The sequence below is a fragment of the Fulvia fulva genome, chromosome 11 (genome assembly GCF_020509005.1).
Source record: "Fulvia fulva chromosome 11, complete sequence".
Lineage (NCBI taxonomy): Eukaryota > Fungi > Ascomycota > Dothideomycetes > Mycosphaerellales > Mycosphaerellaceae > Fulvia > Fulvia fulva.
The window spans coordinates 1,128,897-1,146,882 of NC_063022.1; the positions used below are offsets into that span (position 1 = coordinate 1,128,897).

Consider the following 17,986-nt stretch of genomic DNA (forward strand, 5'->3'; position numbering starts at 1 on the left):
GAGTGATAACGACAGCATATGTAGTGTAGGCGGTCAAGCGACGATGGCCTTCTCGATTGGTAACGAATCGCCTTTGTCTGCGGCACAGACAACAATGTCTCGTACACAAGATTCACCTTTCATGCCAAGTGAATAGTGATGCTCGACTGACAACCACAGTACCTATGGGGACGACCATCATCGGGCTGTTTTCAGCCCTACGGAGAATTGACCTAGACGATGGGAGTCAAGCAGAAGATAGCGTTGAGCTGCAATGTTTCCACTACTGGCTGAAGTCCACGTTTCTCAGTCCCTGCTCTCAGTCAGCATGTACTTCCTGCAAGACGTCATCCGTATTGGCATCCACAAAACAGTGGCGGGGCTCCACGAAAGTACAGCTCGTATCGACGCCAATAGTGTTGTCTCGTGGCAGCGACAGGAATGTAGCACCGCCCATGCTCGGAGAAGTTCGTTGCACCTTTACGAAATGCAACTGTCGATTGATTGATTGATTTGATCATAGTACTTCTAGATGCCCTAGTGGCTCTAATGCGACGAAATGCAACTGTCGTATAATAATTTCGACATTTTCCCGGACCAGTGGTGCTCCACAATTCGCACGAAGTCCAAGCGGCCCGAGAAGCTGCTGTGCTACTCAATGACCTTCCACAATCCACACTTCATCTTGGCTCACAAGCATGCAATACCCTTCGTGAGACTTCCTGTTCGGCACGACCGTGGCTGCAAGGAGCCGCTGTCAAGATTGCAAATTCTCGAGATTCGAAGCTCGTACGAAGATGACCTGCACGCTAGAGAATGCGGCCGGACTTTCGAGTTACACAGCGTAGCGCCGCGAACTAATCCACGGGTCAGATCTTGCTCATTCGTACGACCGCGCGCGTTTTACATGTTGCACTGGCACGACTGGGCTCCACGATCATGGGTTCACGTGTAAATGACCATTGCCTTGGGAATCGTACACGTAGGACAGAGGCCATGTGTCGGCATAATCGACCCCCGTGCTGGGTCGAGCTGCGGCGCAATCATGCTGTTGGCTACCTGAGTTGGAATGCTTCGCTCCTCTTTGTGCGCCTTCGGGACGAAGTCCAGAACCTGATTGTAGCAGCTCAGCCAAGACTATCTGCTGCACATACAGGGGAGCAGCGGGGAATTTATCTTGAAGCGAAGTGCAAAGGACCACTCGACACTATCGCCATGACTGACATTGCTCAAGCGCCGCAGCAAGGTGCATCTTGCTAGACTCGAAGCACAACTGTTTAGCGTCAGCGGCAGCGTAAAGGGCAAGCCGACTACCGCAGTTCGCAAGGCACAATCCTGCTTCAGGCAAGCTGTACAGGGCGTTACTGCAAGGAATGAGGATCGCGAAGAGGTGTGGCTCGTCGTCCTCTGCTGCGCTCTTCAGCCCTGTAAGACCTGGCCCTTGTGCCTGGACAACATTCTTGAGTATCGTAAGCTGACCATTCCACAAATGCCGATATGGGTAGCTCACCCGCGCTGCCCTATTGAATTCACGCACAACATTTCTCTGTGCTGGTGGAAGGAGCCATAGATGCGAGCAATGCGACTGGCCAGGATGAGACGACGAGGACTGCACATTCGCAACATACCGCCAACACCAGTGTGCTTATCACTGCAGACCATCGAAACAGCCATGATGCAGTGCTGAGCTGAGCTGAGCGTACACACCACAACTACACCACAAGCGAAGGGACCCCTGAGTTGGGAGAGAATGCTTCGATAAGCCACTTTCTAGGGAGCTACCAGCCCTTGGCTGACAATCCTCCGCTACAAACTGAAGGTCTATGGATGGTGATGTGGCGTCCTCGCAGTGGCTGCAGCCTGTGTTGTCCCGTTTAGGACACTCGCCATTGCTCGCCATGATTGTGGCGCTCAACTGTGGGTTCTCAACAAATCTGCCTTGGTTGATGCTCGTGTCACGCGCATCGTCGCAAACACTGGAGGCTTGATATCTGCGCGCCAAATGCGATATCGCTATCAATGATTGTCTGCCTCCAAGCCACGGCGTAGGTCATAAGAGCATATGGCTCTGTCTGCTATGCACAAGCCTTGTAAAAACAAGCGCATGAGCTGTTATGGCGATCAAAGAGCAGCGTCCCTTCATCGTTTGGCTCAGCAGGGACGACGGACCCATAACCTCTCATGCGCCATAAGCCTTGCATCGTGTGTGAACTTCCACCTCCGGCATAGATCACATGCTACGTAGCCGGACTATCCGTGATGCAGCCTCATCGCTATGTCCGCGATATCACACAAACGCCGTCGTCGATCGGAGACTTATCGCAACGTTGAGTTCTTGCCAGTGGGTTATTAGGTCTGCCTGTGCATGCTCATGGATGAGGCGTGAGTACAGCTTAACAGGACTGACCTTGCCCATCATGCACAGCCGGAGATCAGGTATGTGCTGTTGCGATGCAGAAGTCTCACTCGATACCATAGCAGCTGCAAGGCAGCCAGAGACGAGGGTATCGCTGGCTCTGGCGTTGTTTGTTGGCTGGGTGAGGTCCGCTGCTGTAATGCCGAAGCTTCGTCCGGATTTTACAGTTGCCGCCAGTCGTCAGTGCATCTGCAGGTCTCGAGGAGCCGTGATCGTGGGTTTGAACATATGCTCTTGCTGTTCAGATAATGTACTCGAACATGGATAGACTAACGCAGCCGCGGCTAGTCACGCAGAGATCTACTGCCTGGCTGGCAGACTATACATGCTCTGGATGCGTTTGTACGAAAGCTTATGCTTGCGATGCGGACTTGTTTCGCGCGGGAGGCTGGAGTTGCCGATTCACAACGTCAACAACAGCGGAAGGAAGCTCGTTGACAGCTGTCATGTCCGAGCATAGACAACCAGAAAGATCGACATACAGTAGCTGCCGTGTCAATCGAAGTGCGGTAGGATTCGTCCGGAACGGGAGGCATGACAAGCAACCCAAGCCTTATAACGACGACACCGCACTTTGCCACTTCCTGGTCGTATAATGGACGCGACGCTGGATCTTTAGCACTCCGCAATGCACACCAGTCGGCGAAATGAAACAAGCACTCAGGCGTCACATCAGCGTGGTCCATCAACGTTGTGTCTTGTATGCACTCAGTCTGCCGCTTTCCCGTCTCCATCGCGGGCCACCGCTATGCGCTGGCAATTGGCGGAGTCTCCAAGTGACTGCCATGGCTTCTTGACCTGAAAATCCTTGCATCGGACTGAACTCGATGCACGGCTTATCAATCCATCTTGCAACACAATGCAGCTCCAAACCAGAGTCTCAACTATGAGACGACTCTGTGCTTCGAGATTCGCTTCCTGAAACGTACGAAACAACGCCTAGGATTGAAAGCTAGGTCTGAAGGTCCCAGGAGATCGGTCACAGTCACCGCCCAGACACCAGAAAGCTTTCTGAATCTGTGTGAGGCTCAACAAGATCCTCATGGGCTGGCAGCAAATATTGCGCCATCGACCGGTGACGTGACCAGCCCTCGAGATTCCAGGACGAGGTTGGCAGATAACGGTCAGGATTCGAAGCACAGTACGTGGTTGTTGACAGCAAAGTCTGTGTGCCGCTTCTCTTGGCGCCTCTACACTTCCGTTGACGATTCCCACGAGGTCGGTGTGCTGCCAGATCCGGCCTCGGTGGGCCCTGGAGTTGATCGAGTTGCAGGGATCGACCAACTTTCACGAATCGTGCACAACCGCTCGGATCTGTCAGCGGTATCACGATGGTCATGCACTCGTAGCCGGGAGCCGAAGCTGAACGCTTGGTCAGTCCCGCAATGTCGAAGGTGGATATTCGTATCGTATATGCGCCTTCCCAGCACTGACTGCGATGCAGGCTCTTTGTCGTGCATTTGAGAACTTGACGTGAGGTCCAAGTAAGTTTAAGTATGCGACAGGGTCACAGCGGTTGGAAACCGTGGCCGCACAGTCAGCGGATCCCTGCATTGATTGGAGTGTAAGTCGGAACGATCTCTATGACTTGCAGAAATACGTACCGATGGCCCAGCCCTGAAGACTTCCACTATTGGTTCAAGCACTCCGAGGACAGCGATGAAGGTGTAGGAGGTTGGATGTTACAACTCTTTGCGTGAAACCCTTAACGCCGTCTGCAAACTTCCCTGTTGCAGCCAAGTGAAACATCCTGTTCGTATACCAGACTGCACCTCTTCGACATCGAAGGATTGCAGAAAGGGCCCGCATTTGGTGTAGGGCAAAGTGGTTGTGAGACGGATAAGGGCGCTCTAACATCAGCGTTGGAGACTGTCATCGCGTGCGGTAGGAGACTGATGATGGAAGCCCGAGGCCGCTATGGTTGGCTGGGTGACAGCTTTGCCTGGACATGCGGTCTCGCAGTCCTGAGGTGTCCTGGTGGTTGTGACGCGCTCGGCTCTCGGAACACGGTGAGCAACGAAGGGCTGGCAATTGCTGGGCGATTGACTCGGTTTCAGCAGGCTTGAACCAGATCCAACAGGGCTGACTGCCGTGATGAATCTGTGATAGCGTGGAACACCATGCAGGGCGTTGCTTTGGAGCGTTCATGGGATCCAAGCCCAAAGCCAAGTCTAGATAGACTTCATGCAGGTACAGGGACCTGGATGTGAAGATCCCAGTCAGCCAAAACATTCTTTCTTCGACATTCCGGTGACGTGACTTGGGCGTTCTTACATGCAGCCCCACGTATATTGTGACCAGAGGCAGTGCTGTATGCTGTGTTCAATATGCAATTTCACCAGTCAGCGAGGCGCGATCATGCGCAGTACGCCTTATGCGCAATGCTAGCCATTGTTCAAGCATTACATGTCAGCGCCTGAGACAAGTGTACAGCTGTAGCCTGTGCGAACAGCAAGGGTTGATGCAGCCGAGTCGACAATAGCTGGGAAGCTGCATGAGGAGTGCCTCAGACTGACACCAGCATCTGGCCGAGGGCAGCATGACATTTCGGACCCTATCCGAGAGATCACGTCGGCGACAGTTTGCTGGTGTGCTCGGTCCCAAGACGGTATTGCGGCTCATAACCGCGAACAAGCGCGCTCGAAAAGTGCTGCACATACACCGCTTCATTATCCAAATTGACAACTCATACACAAGACATTGGCGCTCGGCTTGGGCTTCATCCTCTTCCGAGGGATCTTTGAGAATGCCTTTCACGAGGCGCTAATTTCGGACAAGTTCGCAAGAACGACCAGCCCGCTTGTATCTGATGTGCATGATGCGATCAGTATACACTCCGTACGCCCGAAAAACCGTCGAATCGCAGATATTTTCGTTGACATGAGACCTCGATTGACGATGCCTCGCTTGGCTTCCAGCCGACAATGTACGCATGATGCCAAAGTGGGTGGGTAGGAGTCTTGAAATCATGAGCGTCATCGAGCCAACGCCTTCATTCAATGTGTAGACATATGTCCAGCTGATCTCTGCATCACCACTCCGGTCCGGGGCTTGTCTACGAGCGCCTGTTGTGATGAGTGCGCCCACCAGATGCTTCGATACATTGGCTGGCCGTCCGTCCAGCGGGCTACCGCGAGAGTGGTACCCAATGCAGCTGTTCATCTTTGCAAGACGGCCGCGTTCAAACTGCCCGATGACATCAAGTAGTCTCCGAAAGTGCGGACAAGACTGCGTTGTGCATGTAGGCGCCGGAAGCGCATGCTTGAGCACAAGTTCGGTCCAAATCGTCCGGACTCTCTACATGGACCATGGCCTCAACGTTGTGCACACTGTCCGTTCCAAGGCGCGCGTGTGCACCGATATGCATGATGTCAGTTGCGCAAAGTAGGACACCGGGACATCCTGACCTTCAGCAGCCAAGGTTACCATGATGAGCTTGTTGCTATTGGTGTTTCGCTTGGCCTGACGAGTGAAGGGAGCTTGCATGGTGGCAGTGAGGTGCTAACAGTTTTCAAGTACGACCAGCCATGCCGGCAAGGGTACGCTGGTATTGACCACCACCGAGAGCATGTCGGATCAGTGTGCAGAGTGAGTATCTCGAGACAAGATGCTACCTCGAGGTCGATTCCGAAGTCGGATGGCAGCAGTATACAGCCACACCCGCGTTCTTGCACATCTTTGCATGATCCGGACCCGAAAGCTCAGTCGAACGAATGGTCTGCGTCGAGCGATTAGTGAGCTGGCTGTGCCAAGGAGTCGGCCATTGGGGTCGATTGTATGCTCGTCCGATGTCGAACATGCGTTGTTGCTACACAGCGCGTTTGTAGAAGCAGCAGAGAATCAACATGGCTGATGTCGCCGCTTCGTAAGCAACTAGTACTGGACAGCTCTTGACAAGCTGGCTGCTGTCGACGGCCACATGCCATAGATAGATCCAAGGGTTCTGGACAAAAGAGGTGGCCGCCTCACTTCAAGGGGCGGTAGCAAATATGACCAGCGCACAGCGCTCCGAGTACCTCAAGACGTGCTAAATATTGTCGAATAGAGGCGATCTCATCGATGCTCCTGTACTGTAGAGTTGCTATTATAGCTGGTGAGGATTGCCCTACTGCGATATAAGTGGCAACTTCTCTTGTCGAGGGCCATCGACCCTGTGCCCTGAGTTGAGTCCGAGCGTGCGCTTCACGTTGTCTGAAGTTCAGCAGATTCACCCCTGCACTTGGGGCTCAAGCCATGCACGAAAGGGGGCCATATCGTCTGATCTTACCGAATTGGAGTCGTTGAGGAGCTAGAGAACTCCAGAACAGAGAGGTGAGCATGCAGGGAAGTTATCCGGTGGGTATCACGATATAGAGCCGCTTGGTGTAACAGTATGGCCGAAGAAGTATCACTTCATCATCAGTGCTGGAGCACTTTCGAAACCCCACTCAGTCATTGCGAGAGGCCGGAGTTGACAGGCGGACAGTGTGTCGATGCTGCCAGCAAGTGACACGATACGTCTGCTCGCAATCTTCTTGTATCAGGCTTATACTCACAACGGAGGCCCAAGCGTGTCATGTGCCAATGCGGAAAGAAGCCCGAATCCAGTACTGCTCGTGGGAAGCTGTCTTGGGGCGATTGCTGCCGTTGGTTCCACTATCCACGATGGTTGATCCTCTGTCAGCGACTACAGCGATGTCGTGTAACACAGAACATTTCCGAAGAGAGTGTACTCGTGGGCCGGCCGACGCTTTCGGAAGCATATGAAAGTGGATTGCTGCACTGTTGTTCTCGAAGCATGGCCATCCTTTGCCAGGGTGAGCGATGCACGACATTTTCAGCCCTATCGAAAGCCGACCTTTGGCCTCGATCCGACGGAGTTGCCGCAGCTAAAGGCACTTCGGCCTGCACTGATAGTGTACCATGCTCAGTCGAGATGCATATCTGGCGTTGGGCTCATCGATCAGTGACATATGCTATCACCATATGCTCGGCAACAGTCCGCGGGACAACTAACTGCTCACGCACTGCTGTCAGCCAAGACCTATGCGGGCTTTTGTGGGTTCGGCGTTAATCTCACCATACTGTGGCGTTCCTCGGGGAGGACTGCTAGCATACTATCTGAAACGATACAGACGTTGCCCTTCACTTCATGGCTCCAGATCTCGCGTACAGCCTTCCGTGCGCCTGCCGACAGGACGTGGCTGGGTACTCGTTCATGCGTGCTTGGAGCGGCCGCGCTCACGCAGTCCTGCTGGAGATCACCACCCTGAAAGGAGCATTGTATGTGCTGCCTCGTTGAGCTTCAAGTCAGCATCTTCGTATGGCTATGGCGGCACAGCGTGATGCATGACGGCCTGGCTGACGAATTGAAGGCTGCTCCACTGGATCGGATATGAGGCAAGGAAAGCAGTTCCCGAGTGCCATATCGAAGACTGAAGTGCACCAGCGGATGCCTACCTCCTAGGCATGGCCATCAGGGAAGGAGCGGGCGATGGGATGTGCGACATTTGATGTCATTAACCAAAGAGCGACATGTTGGGTGGCTGTCGTCGGAAATCCAGTGGTTGCCGTTGTCGTTGCCATAGTCGACGTGATTGGTCCAACCACAACAAGCTGTTCACAGTGGCATAATTACATGTGGCGCAGTCGACAGTGCATGGCTCGAGATGATGTTGCAGTCGCACAACAGCCGGACGTTGTATGGCGTGCCAGACTTGCAGAGACCAGCCATGCAGGCAAGTATTATCGCTTGCATAGATAGTACTGCCAGGTCTTGGAGGTGGAATCGGCAGGGCAGCTTGGCAAAATGTGGTGAGCATTTGGCAGTGCAGTGATAATTTTGTGAACAGGATGGTAAGCTGCAGGACAGTGACGGGCGTGGCTGCCAAGACTGCATGCTCCGAACGAGGCGTGCTTGCCAAATATCTCTCTTCCGCGGAGGAGAGGGGATCCCTGCATCCCGGAACGACATCGTCCACCACGACGACCCAAGGACGACACGAACTCGCAGATTTGGTTTCAGAGCGCGACAATATCACATGGCAATCGCTGTCTAAGCGTCACCGCAGGCTCAGGCTCCGCTAGGCTGGCTACACAAAGCGTGGTCCGCAAGGAAGACAGATGTGCACGCATCATGTACATCGACACAGAAACACCGTACAGCAGCGGCCTTGCATGTCCCGGGACTGTGTGAGGTGAGCCGCAGCCAGAGATATGGTACCGAACAGCATGGCCCGGCGACGATTGGGGGCTACACAGCGGCACGAACCCGACTTGGAACACTTGGAATCACCCACAACGTGCGGCAACACATGGAGCCTGGCGGGAAGGAGCCTGCGCGCTCTCGCACCTCCAACCACGCCTGCCAGGATGCTCAATAAGCAGCAGCAGCAGCAGCAGCACTCCGGACTGGAACATCATACCTTCGTCGGTGGTCTCACCAACCAGCCAGCCAACAGACAGCATTCAGCCCTCTCATCATCACAACACTACGGAAGGAGCGTGCGGCAACCATTTCTTCCTGATCAGGCAATCCATTTGTTTGGCGACGCCGCTAGCCTGCACGCGGCGCTGATGGACATGGAGAGCCGAATTTCGTGACTGCATCTCATCACTGCCCACTATCCGTGGCCAGCGTCAACCCTATTGATAGCACTGTCTGCTTACCCTTACCCCCGGCGTGCAGAGCACTGCTGTATGGGCGGTGGAGCTTAGCGTCTCGTTCCTCATGAACGATGACTGCTCGTTTTGGCTCACGGCTTTCAAGCAAGCACAGGCTGCCACCTGCTGTCGATCGCTCCCGGACGCCTAAAGTATCGAGCGATCAAGCATGCGGCAGATCCCTGCTCTGTCAATGCTAACGGCCAGTCGATACATAATGCTTTGGTACCCTCTCAGCACGTACTCTTGGAACCATCTCATGCTCTCTCGTTGTGTCAGGCAGACTAGCCACCTGCCGTTTCAACATTGTTTACTCTCTTCGTCAACGGTCCCGCCACCACCGCCTCTTGTTGACAGCATCATAGTCCCTCTATATTCATTGCTCATCCGCAGAACTTCTCTAACCATACAGCATTCTTCCGTGCCTAGCCACCACGGATTTCTGCTCACATCAGGTGCTGGATCTACGAACTGAGTAACGAAGCCATCCACACCATCAAACCAGCACAACTGAGACCGTACGACTGAACGATCCGAAATACCGAAGAATATCAACCCACATCACCATCATAATGTCGAACGTTCTGCTTTTCGGCGACCAAACTGCCGAGCAGTATCCTCTTCTCCACCGCTTGTGCCTACGCAAGGACAATGCTTTGGTGTCCAACTTCATCGAGCGAGTTGCTCTAGCTTTGCGTGAAGAAGTCCGCAGCCTTGCACGCAGCCAGCGGAACACGATCCCAGATTTCCTGACTGTGAGCAACTTGGTCGAGGCGTACTACCAGAAGGGAGACAAGGTGCCAATGCTCGAGTCTGCATTTGTCACAATCACTCAGATCGGGCACTACATCGGTTACTTCTCGGAGCATCAGTCAGAGCTGCCGGCTGCGACCAACACTCGCGTGCTCGGACTCTGCACTGGTCTCTTGGCTGCTACTGCTGTTGTCTCTGCAAAGACTGTGGAAGAGCTCGTTACACTCGGCGTAGAGTTTGTCCGTGTTGCCTTCCGCTCTGGTGCTGCTGTCGAGACCCTCCGCTCGGTACTTGGTCAGGCAGGTCAAGAGAAGGCACCATGGTCCACCATTGTGACTGGCACAAACGAGCAGGTTGCAAAGCAGGCTCTAGCCACTTTCCACAAAGAACAAGGAATCGCACAAGCCAACCAAGCCTACATCAGCGCCGTGTCCACAATGGCGCTGACCATCTCCGGTCCACCAACTACCGTGGAGAGATTCTTCCACGAATCCGTTCTTTCCCAGAACAACAAAGTGCAGATCCCAGTCTACGGACCATACCATGCCGAGCACCTGTTCAGCGAGGCCGACTGCGACAAGATCCTTTCTGGCAACATCGCTCGCGAGCTCAGGAAACGCACGCCAGCGTCGCTTGTGCACTCTGCTTCCACTGGCAAGCCAATGGTCGCTGAGAACGCCTATGAGCTCGCCAAACTGGCCCTGGGTGAGATGCTTCAGCGTCCTGTGCGATGGGACTACCTCCTCGAAGACGTTGTATCGCAAATGGCCGCTAGCAAGTTCGGCGCCAAGGTCTACGCCATGGGCGTCAGCAACATTGCAAACAGCCTAGTCTCTGCCCTCAAGGCTGGTGGCAAGAACGACGTCTCGGTCATCGATCACACTGCCTTGGAGGAGAACAAGTGCTACGTTGGTCGCACGCAAAACGATAAAGTCGCCATTGTTGGCATGGCTGGTCGCTACCCAAGCGCTGCCAACCACGAGGCTCTATGGGATCTTCTCATGAAGGGTCTCGACGTTCACCGCAAGGTGCCAGCCGATCGTTTCGATGCCGAGGCTCACTGCGATCCATCAGGCAAGGGCAAGAACAAGTCTCACACTCCTTTCGGTTGCTTCATCGATGAACCAGGTCTCTTCGACCCTCGATTCTTCAACATGTCTCCTCGTGAGGCTGCTCAGACCGACCCCATGGGTCGTCTTGCGCTTGTCACAGCATACGAAGCACTCGAGATGTCAGGATACGTGCCGAATCGAACCACCTCTACCAAGCTTCACCGCATCGGTACATTCTATGGACAAACCTCCGACGACTGGCGTGAGATCAACGCCGCCGAGAATGTTGACACATATTTCATTACTGGTGGTGTGCGCGCGTTCGCTCCAGGCCGCATCAACTACTACTTCAAGTTCTCTGGCCCATCTTACTCGATCGACACTGCCTGCTCTTCCTCCCTGGCAGCCATTCAGCTTGCATGCACCTCGCTCTGGGCTGGCGATTGCGACACTGCTATCGCAGGTGGCCTCAACGTGTTGACCAACCCAGACATTTTCTCTGGTCTGTCCAAGGGTCAATTCCTGTCCAAGACTGGCTCCTGCAAGACGTACGATAACGCTGCCGATGGATACTGCCGTGGAGATTCCTGTGGTTCAGTCATTCTCAAGCGTTACGAGGATGCCATCGCTGACAAGGACAACATTCTTGGCTGCATTCTTGGCGCTGCTACGAACCACTCCGCTGAAGCCGTCTCGATCACGCACCCCCACGCAGGCGCACAGGAGTTCTTGTACAAGCAGGTTCTGGCAAACGCCGGTGTCGATGCCCACGAGATCAGCTACGTTGAGATGCATGGTACTGGCACTCAGGCTGGCGACGGCATCGAAATGACTTCGGTTACCAACGTCTTTGCACCTCGCCATCGTCAGCGTCGTGACGATCAGCCAGTGTTCTTGGGCGCCATCAAGGCCAACGTCGGTCACGCCGAAGCCGCTTCGGGTATCAACTCTCTCCACAAAGTCCTTCTGATGATGAAGAACAACAAAATTCCTGCCAATGTTGGTGTCAAGGGTGAGATGAACAAGTCATTCCCTGCCGACTTGAAGGACCGCAAGGTCAACATCTCATTGAAGGAAGTCGATTGGCCACGCAAGACCGCCGCTCCTCGCAAGGTCTTTCTTAACAACTTTTCTGCTGCTGGTGGTAACACCGCTCTTCTGATTGAGGATGGTCCGGTTCGTGAGGCACCAAAGGGCGTGGACCCACGAGGTACTCTGCCAATCACTGTCACCGCACGATCGATCGCCTCGCTGAAGCGTAACATCGCCAATCTCCAGGACTACGTCAAGGATAATGGCAGCACCGCACTGTCGTCGCTATCCTACACACTGACGGCACGTCGCATCCAGCACAACTACCGCGTGGCTTTCCCATTGTCCGACATCACCAAAGCCGGTGATGCACTGAAGGCTCAAGTAAAGGAGTCATACCAGCCAGTCCCAATGGCTGCCACTAAGACTGCGTTCTGCTTCACTGGTCAGGGTTCGCAGTACACTGGCCTGGGTCAAAAGCTATACCAGGACTTGAAGAGCTTCCGCGACGATATCGATCAGCTCGACCAACTTGCTCGCATTCAAGGTCTGCCATCTTTCCTCGAGCTTCTCGACGGCACCGATGTTCAGACCCTGTCGCCAGTCAAGGTCCAGCTCGGCATGGCATGCATTCAAGTTGCTCTTGCCAACATGTGGGCGGCCTGGGGCGTCACTCCAACAGCTGTCATTGGCCATAGTTTGGGCGAATACGCTGCACTTCACGTCGCCGGTGTCATCTCGGCTTCTGACATGGTCCTTCTGGTCGGTCGACGAGCAGAGCTGCTGGTCAAGGATTGCACTCCTCACACACATGGCATGCTGGCCGTCAAGGGCAGCGTCGAGGCCATCCGTCAAGCTCTGGGCGACAAGATGACCGAGGTCGCTTGCGTCAATGGTCCAGAGGAGACCGTCCTCTGTGGCAGTGGCGACATTGTGGCCGCCGCCAATGACACCCTGACGCAGCGTGGCTTCAAGGCCACCAAGCTGAATGTGCCATTCGCATTTCACTCTGCTCAGGTTGATCCAATCCTCGATCAATTCAAGAAGATTGCTTCTTCGGTCACCTTCAACAAGCCAGCCGTTCCAGTGCTCTCCCCACTCAGCGGCGAGACGATTCGCGAGGCTGGCATCATTGGTCCAGACTACCTTGCACGCCACGCTCGAGAGACTGTCAACTTCTGGACTGCACTCACCAGCGGACAGAAAGAGAAGGTCTTCGACGAGAAGACTGCCTGGCTCGAGGTCGGTGCTCACCCGGTATGCTCGGGCATGGTCAAGGCCTCCATCGGCGCCACCCTTGCTGCTCCTTCTCTTCGCCGAGGCGAGGACGCCTGGAAGACAATAGCAAACAGCATGTGCCAGCTTTTCAGCGCTGGTGTGTACATTGATTTTAACGAGTACCACCGCGAGTTCAATGACGCACAGGAGATGTACCAGCTTCCAACATACGCCTTCGATAACAAGAAGTACTGGCTCGACTACCACAACAACTGGACTCTCACCAAGGGTGAAGCACCACAGACCAGGGAAGTTATCGTTGAAAAGGAAGTTGCGGCAGCTGCTCCAGCAGTTGAAATCCCGGCCAAGCGTCTGTCGACTTCTTGTCAAAAGGTCATCAGCGAAGAGTACAGCGCCAACCAAGCACGTGTCGTGGTCCGCTCAAGTCTGGCCGACAGCAAGCTCTACCCAGTGGTCTGCGGCCACATGGTCAACAATGCTGCGTTGTGCCCATCCTCACTCTATGCTGATATGGCATTGACTGTTGCTGACTACATCTGGAAGGAGACACGCCCGGGGACCGAGGCACCTGGCATGAATGTCTGTAACATGGAGGTACCCAAGCCTCTCATCGCGCAGATACCTCAACCAGCACAAGGTCAACACATCGAGCTCGAGGCCAATGCTGACCTCGAACAAGGCACTCTGAAGCTCAACTTCCGCAGCGTCCAACCAGATGGCAAGAAGATCCAGGATCACGCCCACTGCACGGTCAAGTACGAGGACAAGACCGCTTGGGCAGACGAGTGGGCTCGCTACAACTTCATGGTCAAGGCCCAAATGGAGATGCTCACAGCCAAGACTATGACCGGTGGTGCCCATAAGGTGCAGCGTGGTATGGCTTACAAGCTCTTCAAGGCCCTCGTCAACTACGACAGCAAGTACAGGGCCATGGCTGAGGTCGTTTTGGATGGTGCCAACACCGAGGCATCCGCCACCCTCGACTTTCCTACCAAGCCCGATGATGGTGATTTCTACTGCGCTCCATACCACATCGATGGTTCTTGCCACATCTCTGGGTTCATCGTCAATGCCTCCGACCTCTTGGACTCCGAGCAGAACGTCTATGTATCTCACGGTTGGGGTGCAATGAAGTTCTCCAAGCCACTTATCGCCGGCATGCGCCTCCGCAACTACGTCCGTATGCTGCCGCAGCCAAACAACATCTCCAAGGGTGATGTCTACATCATGCAAGGCGATGAGATTGTCGCCGTGTGCGAAGGCATCAAGTTCCAGCAGATCCCACGCCGTGTTCTGAACACGTTCCTGCCACCGAACAAAGGCTCCGCCGCACAAGCAGCACCAGCTCCAGTGGTCAGGCAGACTCCAGTTCGTGCTCCAGTTCCAGCGCCGATCAAATTGGCTGCTCCGGCACCCATCAAGCGAACCGTCGTGCCTGCTGCACCTACGCCGGTCACTGCAACCAAGAAGCCCAAGCAGAGGAAGGTCTCCGCGCCCAAGGCGTCCGGCGGCCTGACTGACAAGGTCATGAAGATCCTGGCCAAGGAGACCGAAGTCGATGTGTCCGAGCTCGTTGATGACGCGCACTTCGAGAACCTCGGCGTTGATTCGCTGCTGTCCTTGACCATCTCTGCCATCTTCCGTGAAGAGCTCGACATGGAAATCAGTCCATCCCTATTCGCTGACTACCCAACAGTTGGCGAGATGAAGAAGTATTTCGCACAACTTGACCCTGGCTCCAGCAGCAGTAGCAGTAGCAGCGCCGCCGACACCGAGGAAGACTCCGACGATGACAGTATCCCTCCAACTGACGTACCAACACCTTTCGACCCTCTGTCTACACCAGCAAGTAGCGCACCGAGTGCCGCGCCAAGCGATGCAGGCAAGCCTGAGCTCGACTCGCCAACCCGTGATTCTCTTGCGGAGGTAGGTGATGTCTCTCTTGCACGCCATGTCATTGCGCAAGAGATGGGCGTCGACATTTCCGAGATCACCGATGGCGCCGAACTCGCTGAAATGGGCATGGACTCGTTGATGAGCTTGACCATTCTCGGCGAGCTTCGTGAGAAGACTGGTGTCGATCTTCCATCAACTTTCTTGTCCACCAACCCAACTATCTTGGACATCGAAAACGCTCTCGGTATGCGCCCCATCAAGGCCAAGGCCCCAAAAGCCTCGTCAGCCGCACCTAAGGCATCAACAAAGACTGATATGAACGAGGTTTCCGCTAGACTAGCGAAGATCAACAAGACGGACATCTCAAAGTACCCTGCCGCTACCTCCGTCCTGCTCCAAGGCAATGCGAAAGTTGCGACGAAGAAGATCTTCTTCTTACCTGATGGATCTGGCTCGGCTACCAGCTACGTCAGCATTCCCAACCTTGGTCCAGATGTTGCAGCTTACGGTCTCAACTGCCCCTTCATGAAGGAACCTGAACAATGGCAGTGTGGTATCGAGGTGTCTTCTCTCATCTACTTGGCTGAGATCAAGCGACGTCAACCCAAGGGACCATACATACTCGGCGGTTGGTCAGCAGGCGGTGTCATTGCCTACGCCGTCTCTCAAGCTCTGCTCGCTGCTGGTGAGAAGGTTGAGAAGCTCTTACTCCTCGATTCACCATGCCCAGTCAACCTCGACCCACTCCCTGCTCGCCTCCACATCTTCTTCAACGAAATTGGTCTTCTCGGAACCGGTGATCCAAGCAAGACTCCCAAGTGGCTCCTGCCTCACTTCTCTGCTGCCATCCGATCTCTCTCAGACTACGAACCAAAGCCAACGATCGGACCATGCCCAACTTACGCAGTGTGGTGTACCGACGGTGTTGCTGGTAATCCAGGCGACCCACGTCCACCGCCAGCTGAGGATGAGGACCCAGCACCAATGAAGTGGCTTCTCAACCACCGCACCGACTTCGCAAGCAATGGCTGGGATCAGCTTTGCGGCAACAACATGAAGTTTGGTGTCATGGGTGGTCACCACTTCTCCATGATGAAGGAGCCCTGGGCAGCAGACCTTGGCAAACTCATCAGAGAGGGACTTGACTGGAGAGCATGAAGCGTTGCACCGCTTGCTACTTTGCCGTGTGCTCGCTTTCATTCACTTTGGACATCCAGTCGCTATAGTCGCCTTGGGCTGAGGCAGACTTTGGCATTGGATATCTTCATGAGGACGACGGATGAAGATCAGTACTGTAATGGCCTTGGCCGGTCATCACAGCACTCATTGGACTTTCAGTCCTTCACGACGACTTTGTTTGACATGCATTATAATGTAACGGACGATGCATGGCGAAGCTTTTACAGATAGATTTGGGGCATATTGGACTTGGCGTGGTGTTTGGGATACAGATGGCATTCTTTTTCGCATGGTCGCTATGGTAGCATCCACAAACAGCTGTAGATTGATCACTGATGCTGTTGGCAGGTACGATGGTGGCTCCTTAGTATTGTGGCTTAGCAACACAGATGACTCTACCTCAATTCTTCCATCGTCTTCCTCACCAAATGTCTTCACAGTAATGATACCCGATGGCTCGATTATCAAGTCTTGTCCCCCAGTACGAATGCGCCATGCGAATGACGAAGGGCGGTCAACTCAATCGTGCTCAGTCAAAGTCGCATGGATCCCTCTAGCATTCTCAGGGACCGAAGGTTTGTCACTTTCTGGGGAGAAATTGTCATATCTAGGCTGAAGCATTGACTTGGCAACTTTGTATGCCGTACCTGAGGTATGTCCACGTCCATCGGAAGTCATGAAGAAGAAGCATATCGATTATCGTAATACGTCTTCTGTCATGACTGATTGACATAGACTCGCGAGAGTCAACTTCTTGATACAAGACGATCTTGATGCCATGTCCACGCTCATGACACAAAACGAGAGTTGCCAGTCCGTATCGCGAGACCAAGAGATTTTGGGCCAACAGTGCCCGAAGTCCTGAGCGACAATGAGACTTACCAGTACTGCAGCCGGCTGACATACACAGGGCTGACTGACCTCATGGAGAGCTCATCATCAGCCCGCCTTGGGCATATCGCGACCAGTGGCGTGATCTGGTATATCAAGCGCCACGCGACAAAACCGACCTCTCCTAGTTGCAGTACCGCTGACCTCATCAGACCTTCCGCCTTCGGCATCCAGCCTGCAGCCACTGTGTTGATAATCTCTGGTTCCGTCGCTGCATATTGCACCGCTGACCATCGGACTTGCCGTGCTCTCTCTCTCCACACGATGGTGATGTCGTGGAGGGGACGATGCGCCCGTACAGAACGTCAGACCGGCGGCACGACGGAAAATTGTTCGTTCATCAACCAAGAACAAGAATGCCAAGGAGAACTTCCTGGTGTAGGCTGAAGCGGTTCGGACTACCTGAGGGGGATCCGATGAAGTGGCATGCTTTCGCGCTAACCGCAGACACGATGGACACGAAACTGTCGTACATACGGAGGCGGTTCCTTTAATTTTACGGACTCGTGTTCTGTTCTGATGATGCTGTCGTCGTTATCTCGTGAAGAGGCTTCGACAATGGTGATATGGGAAGCTGTTGATGCTGCGGTGGTGTGAAGAGCTGCAGTCCAAATAGGGCTCTCACCACCCGTCATCGTTCTTGCAAGGGTCAAAGTTAAAATAGCACGCGCCTTCTGTTTTCAGCGGCCGCGTTTTGATGGCCGGATAAACAGCAGACCACGTGGCGGTGCGGTTGAGTTTGCATAAAATCTCGCTTCGAGACACAGCTCTGCTGCAGAAGTCTTGTCAGCGGAATACATCACGACAACAACATTTTCGCAGACCTGCTCACACGTATCTTGCAGTGTGTTCGAACGTGTAGACTCCGATAGCAGTAGCTCAATCAAGAACACGACATCTCGGTAGG

At 54.1% G+C, this 17,986-nt stretch overlaps 2 protein-coding genes across 2 annotated transcripts; one reads left to right on the forward strand and one right to left on the reverse strand.

The window, feature by feature from the left end:
• Positions 1–212: 212 nt before the first annotated feature.
• Positions 213–436, reverse strand: CLAFUR5_20341 (uncharacterized protein; the record flags this gene model as incomplete). The annotated part of the gene is made up of 2 exons (XM_059463177.1): positions 213–292; positions 376–436. 2 exons carry the CDS (start codon positions 434–436, stop codon positions 213–215), a joined length of 141 nt encoding a protein of 46 aa, XP_059319149.1.
• Positions 437–9,609: 9,173 nt separating this feature from the next.
• CLAFUR5_12824 (Non-reducing polyketide synthase PKS1) lies at positions 9,610–16,167 on the forward strand (the record flags this gene model as incomplete). Its single annotated transcript, XM_047911972.1, has 1 exon — positions 9,610–16,167. The coding sequence occupies one exon, from the start codon at positions 9,610–9,612 to the stop codon at positions 16,165–16,167; it is 6,558 nt and encodes a 2,185-aa protein (XP_047768498.1).
• Between the last annotated feature and the right edge of the window lie 1,819 nt (positions 16,168–17,986).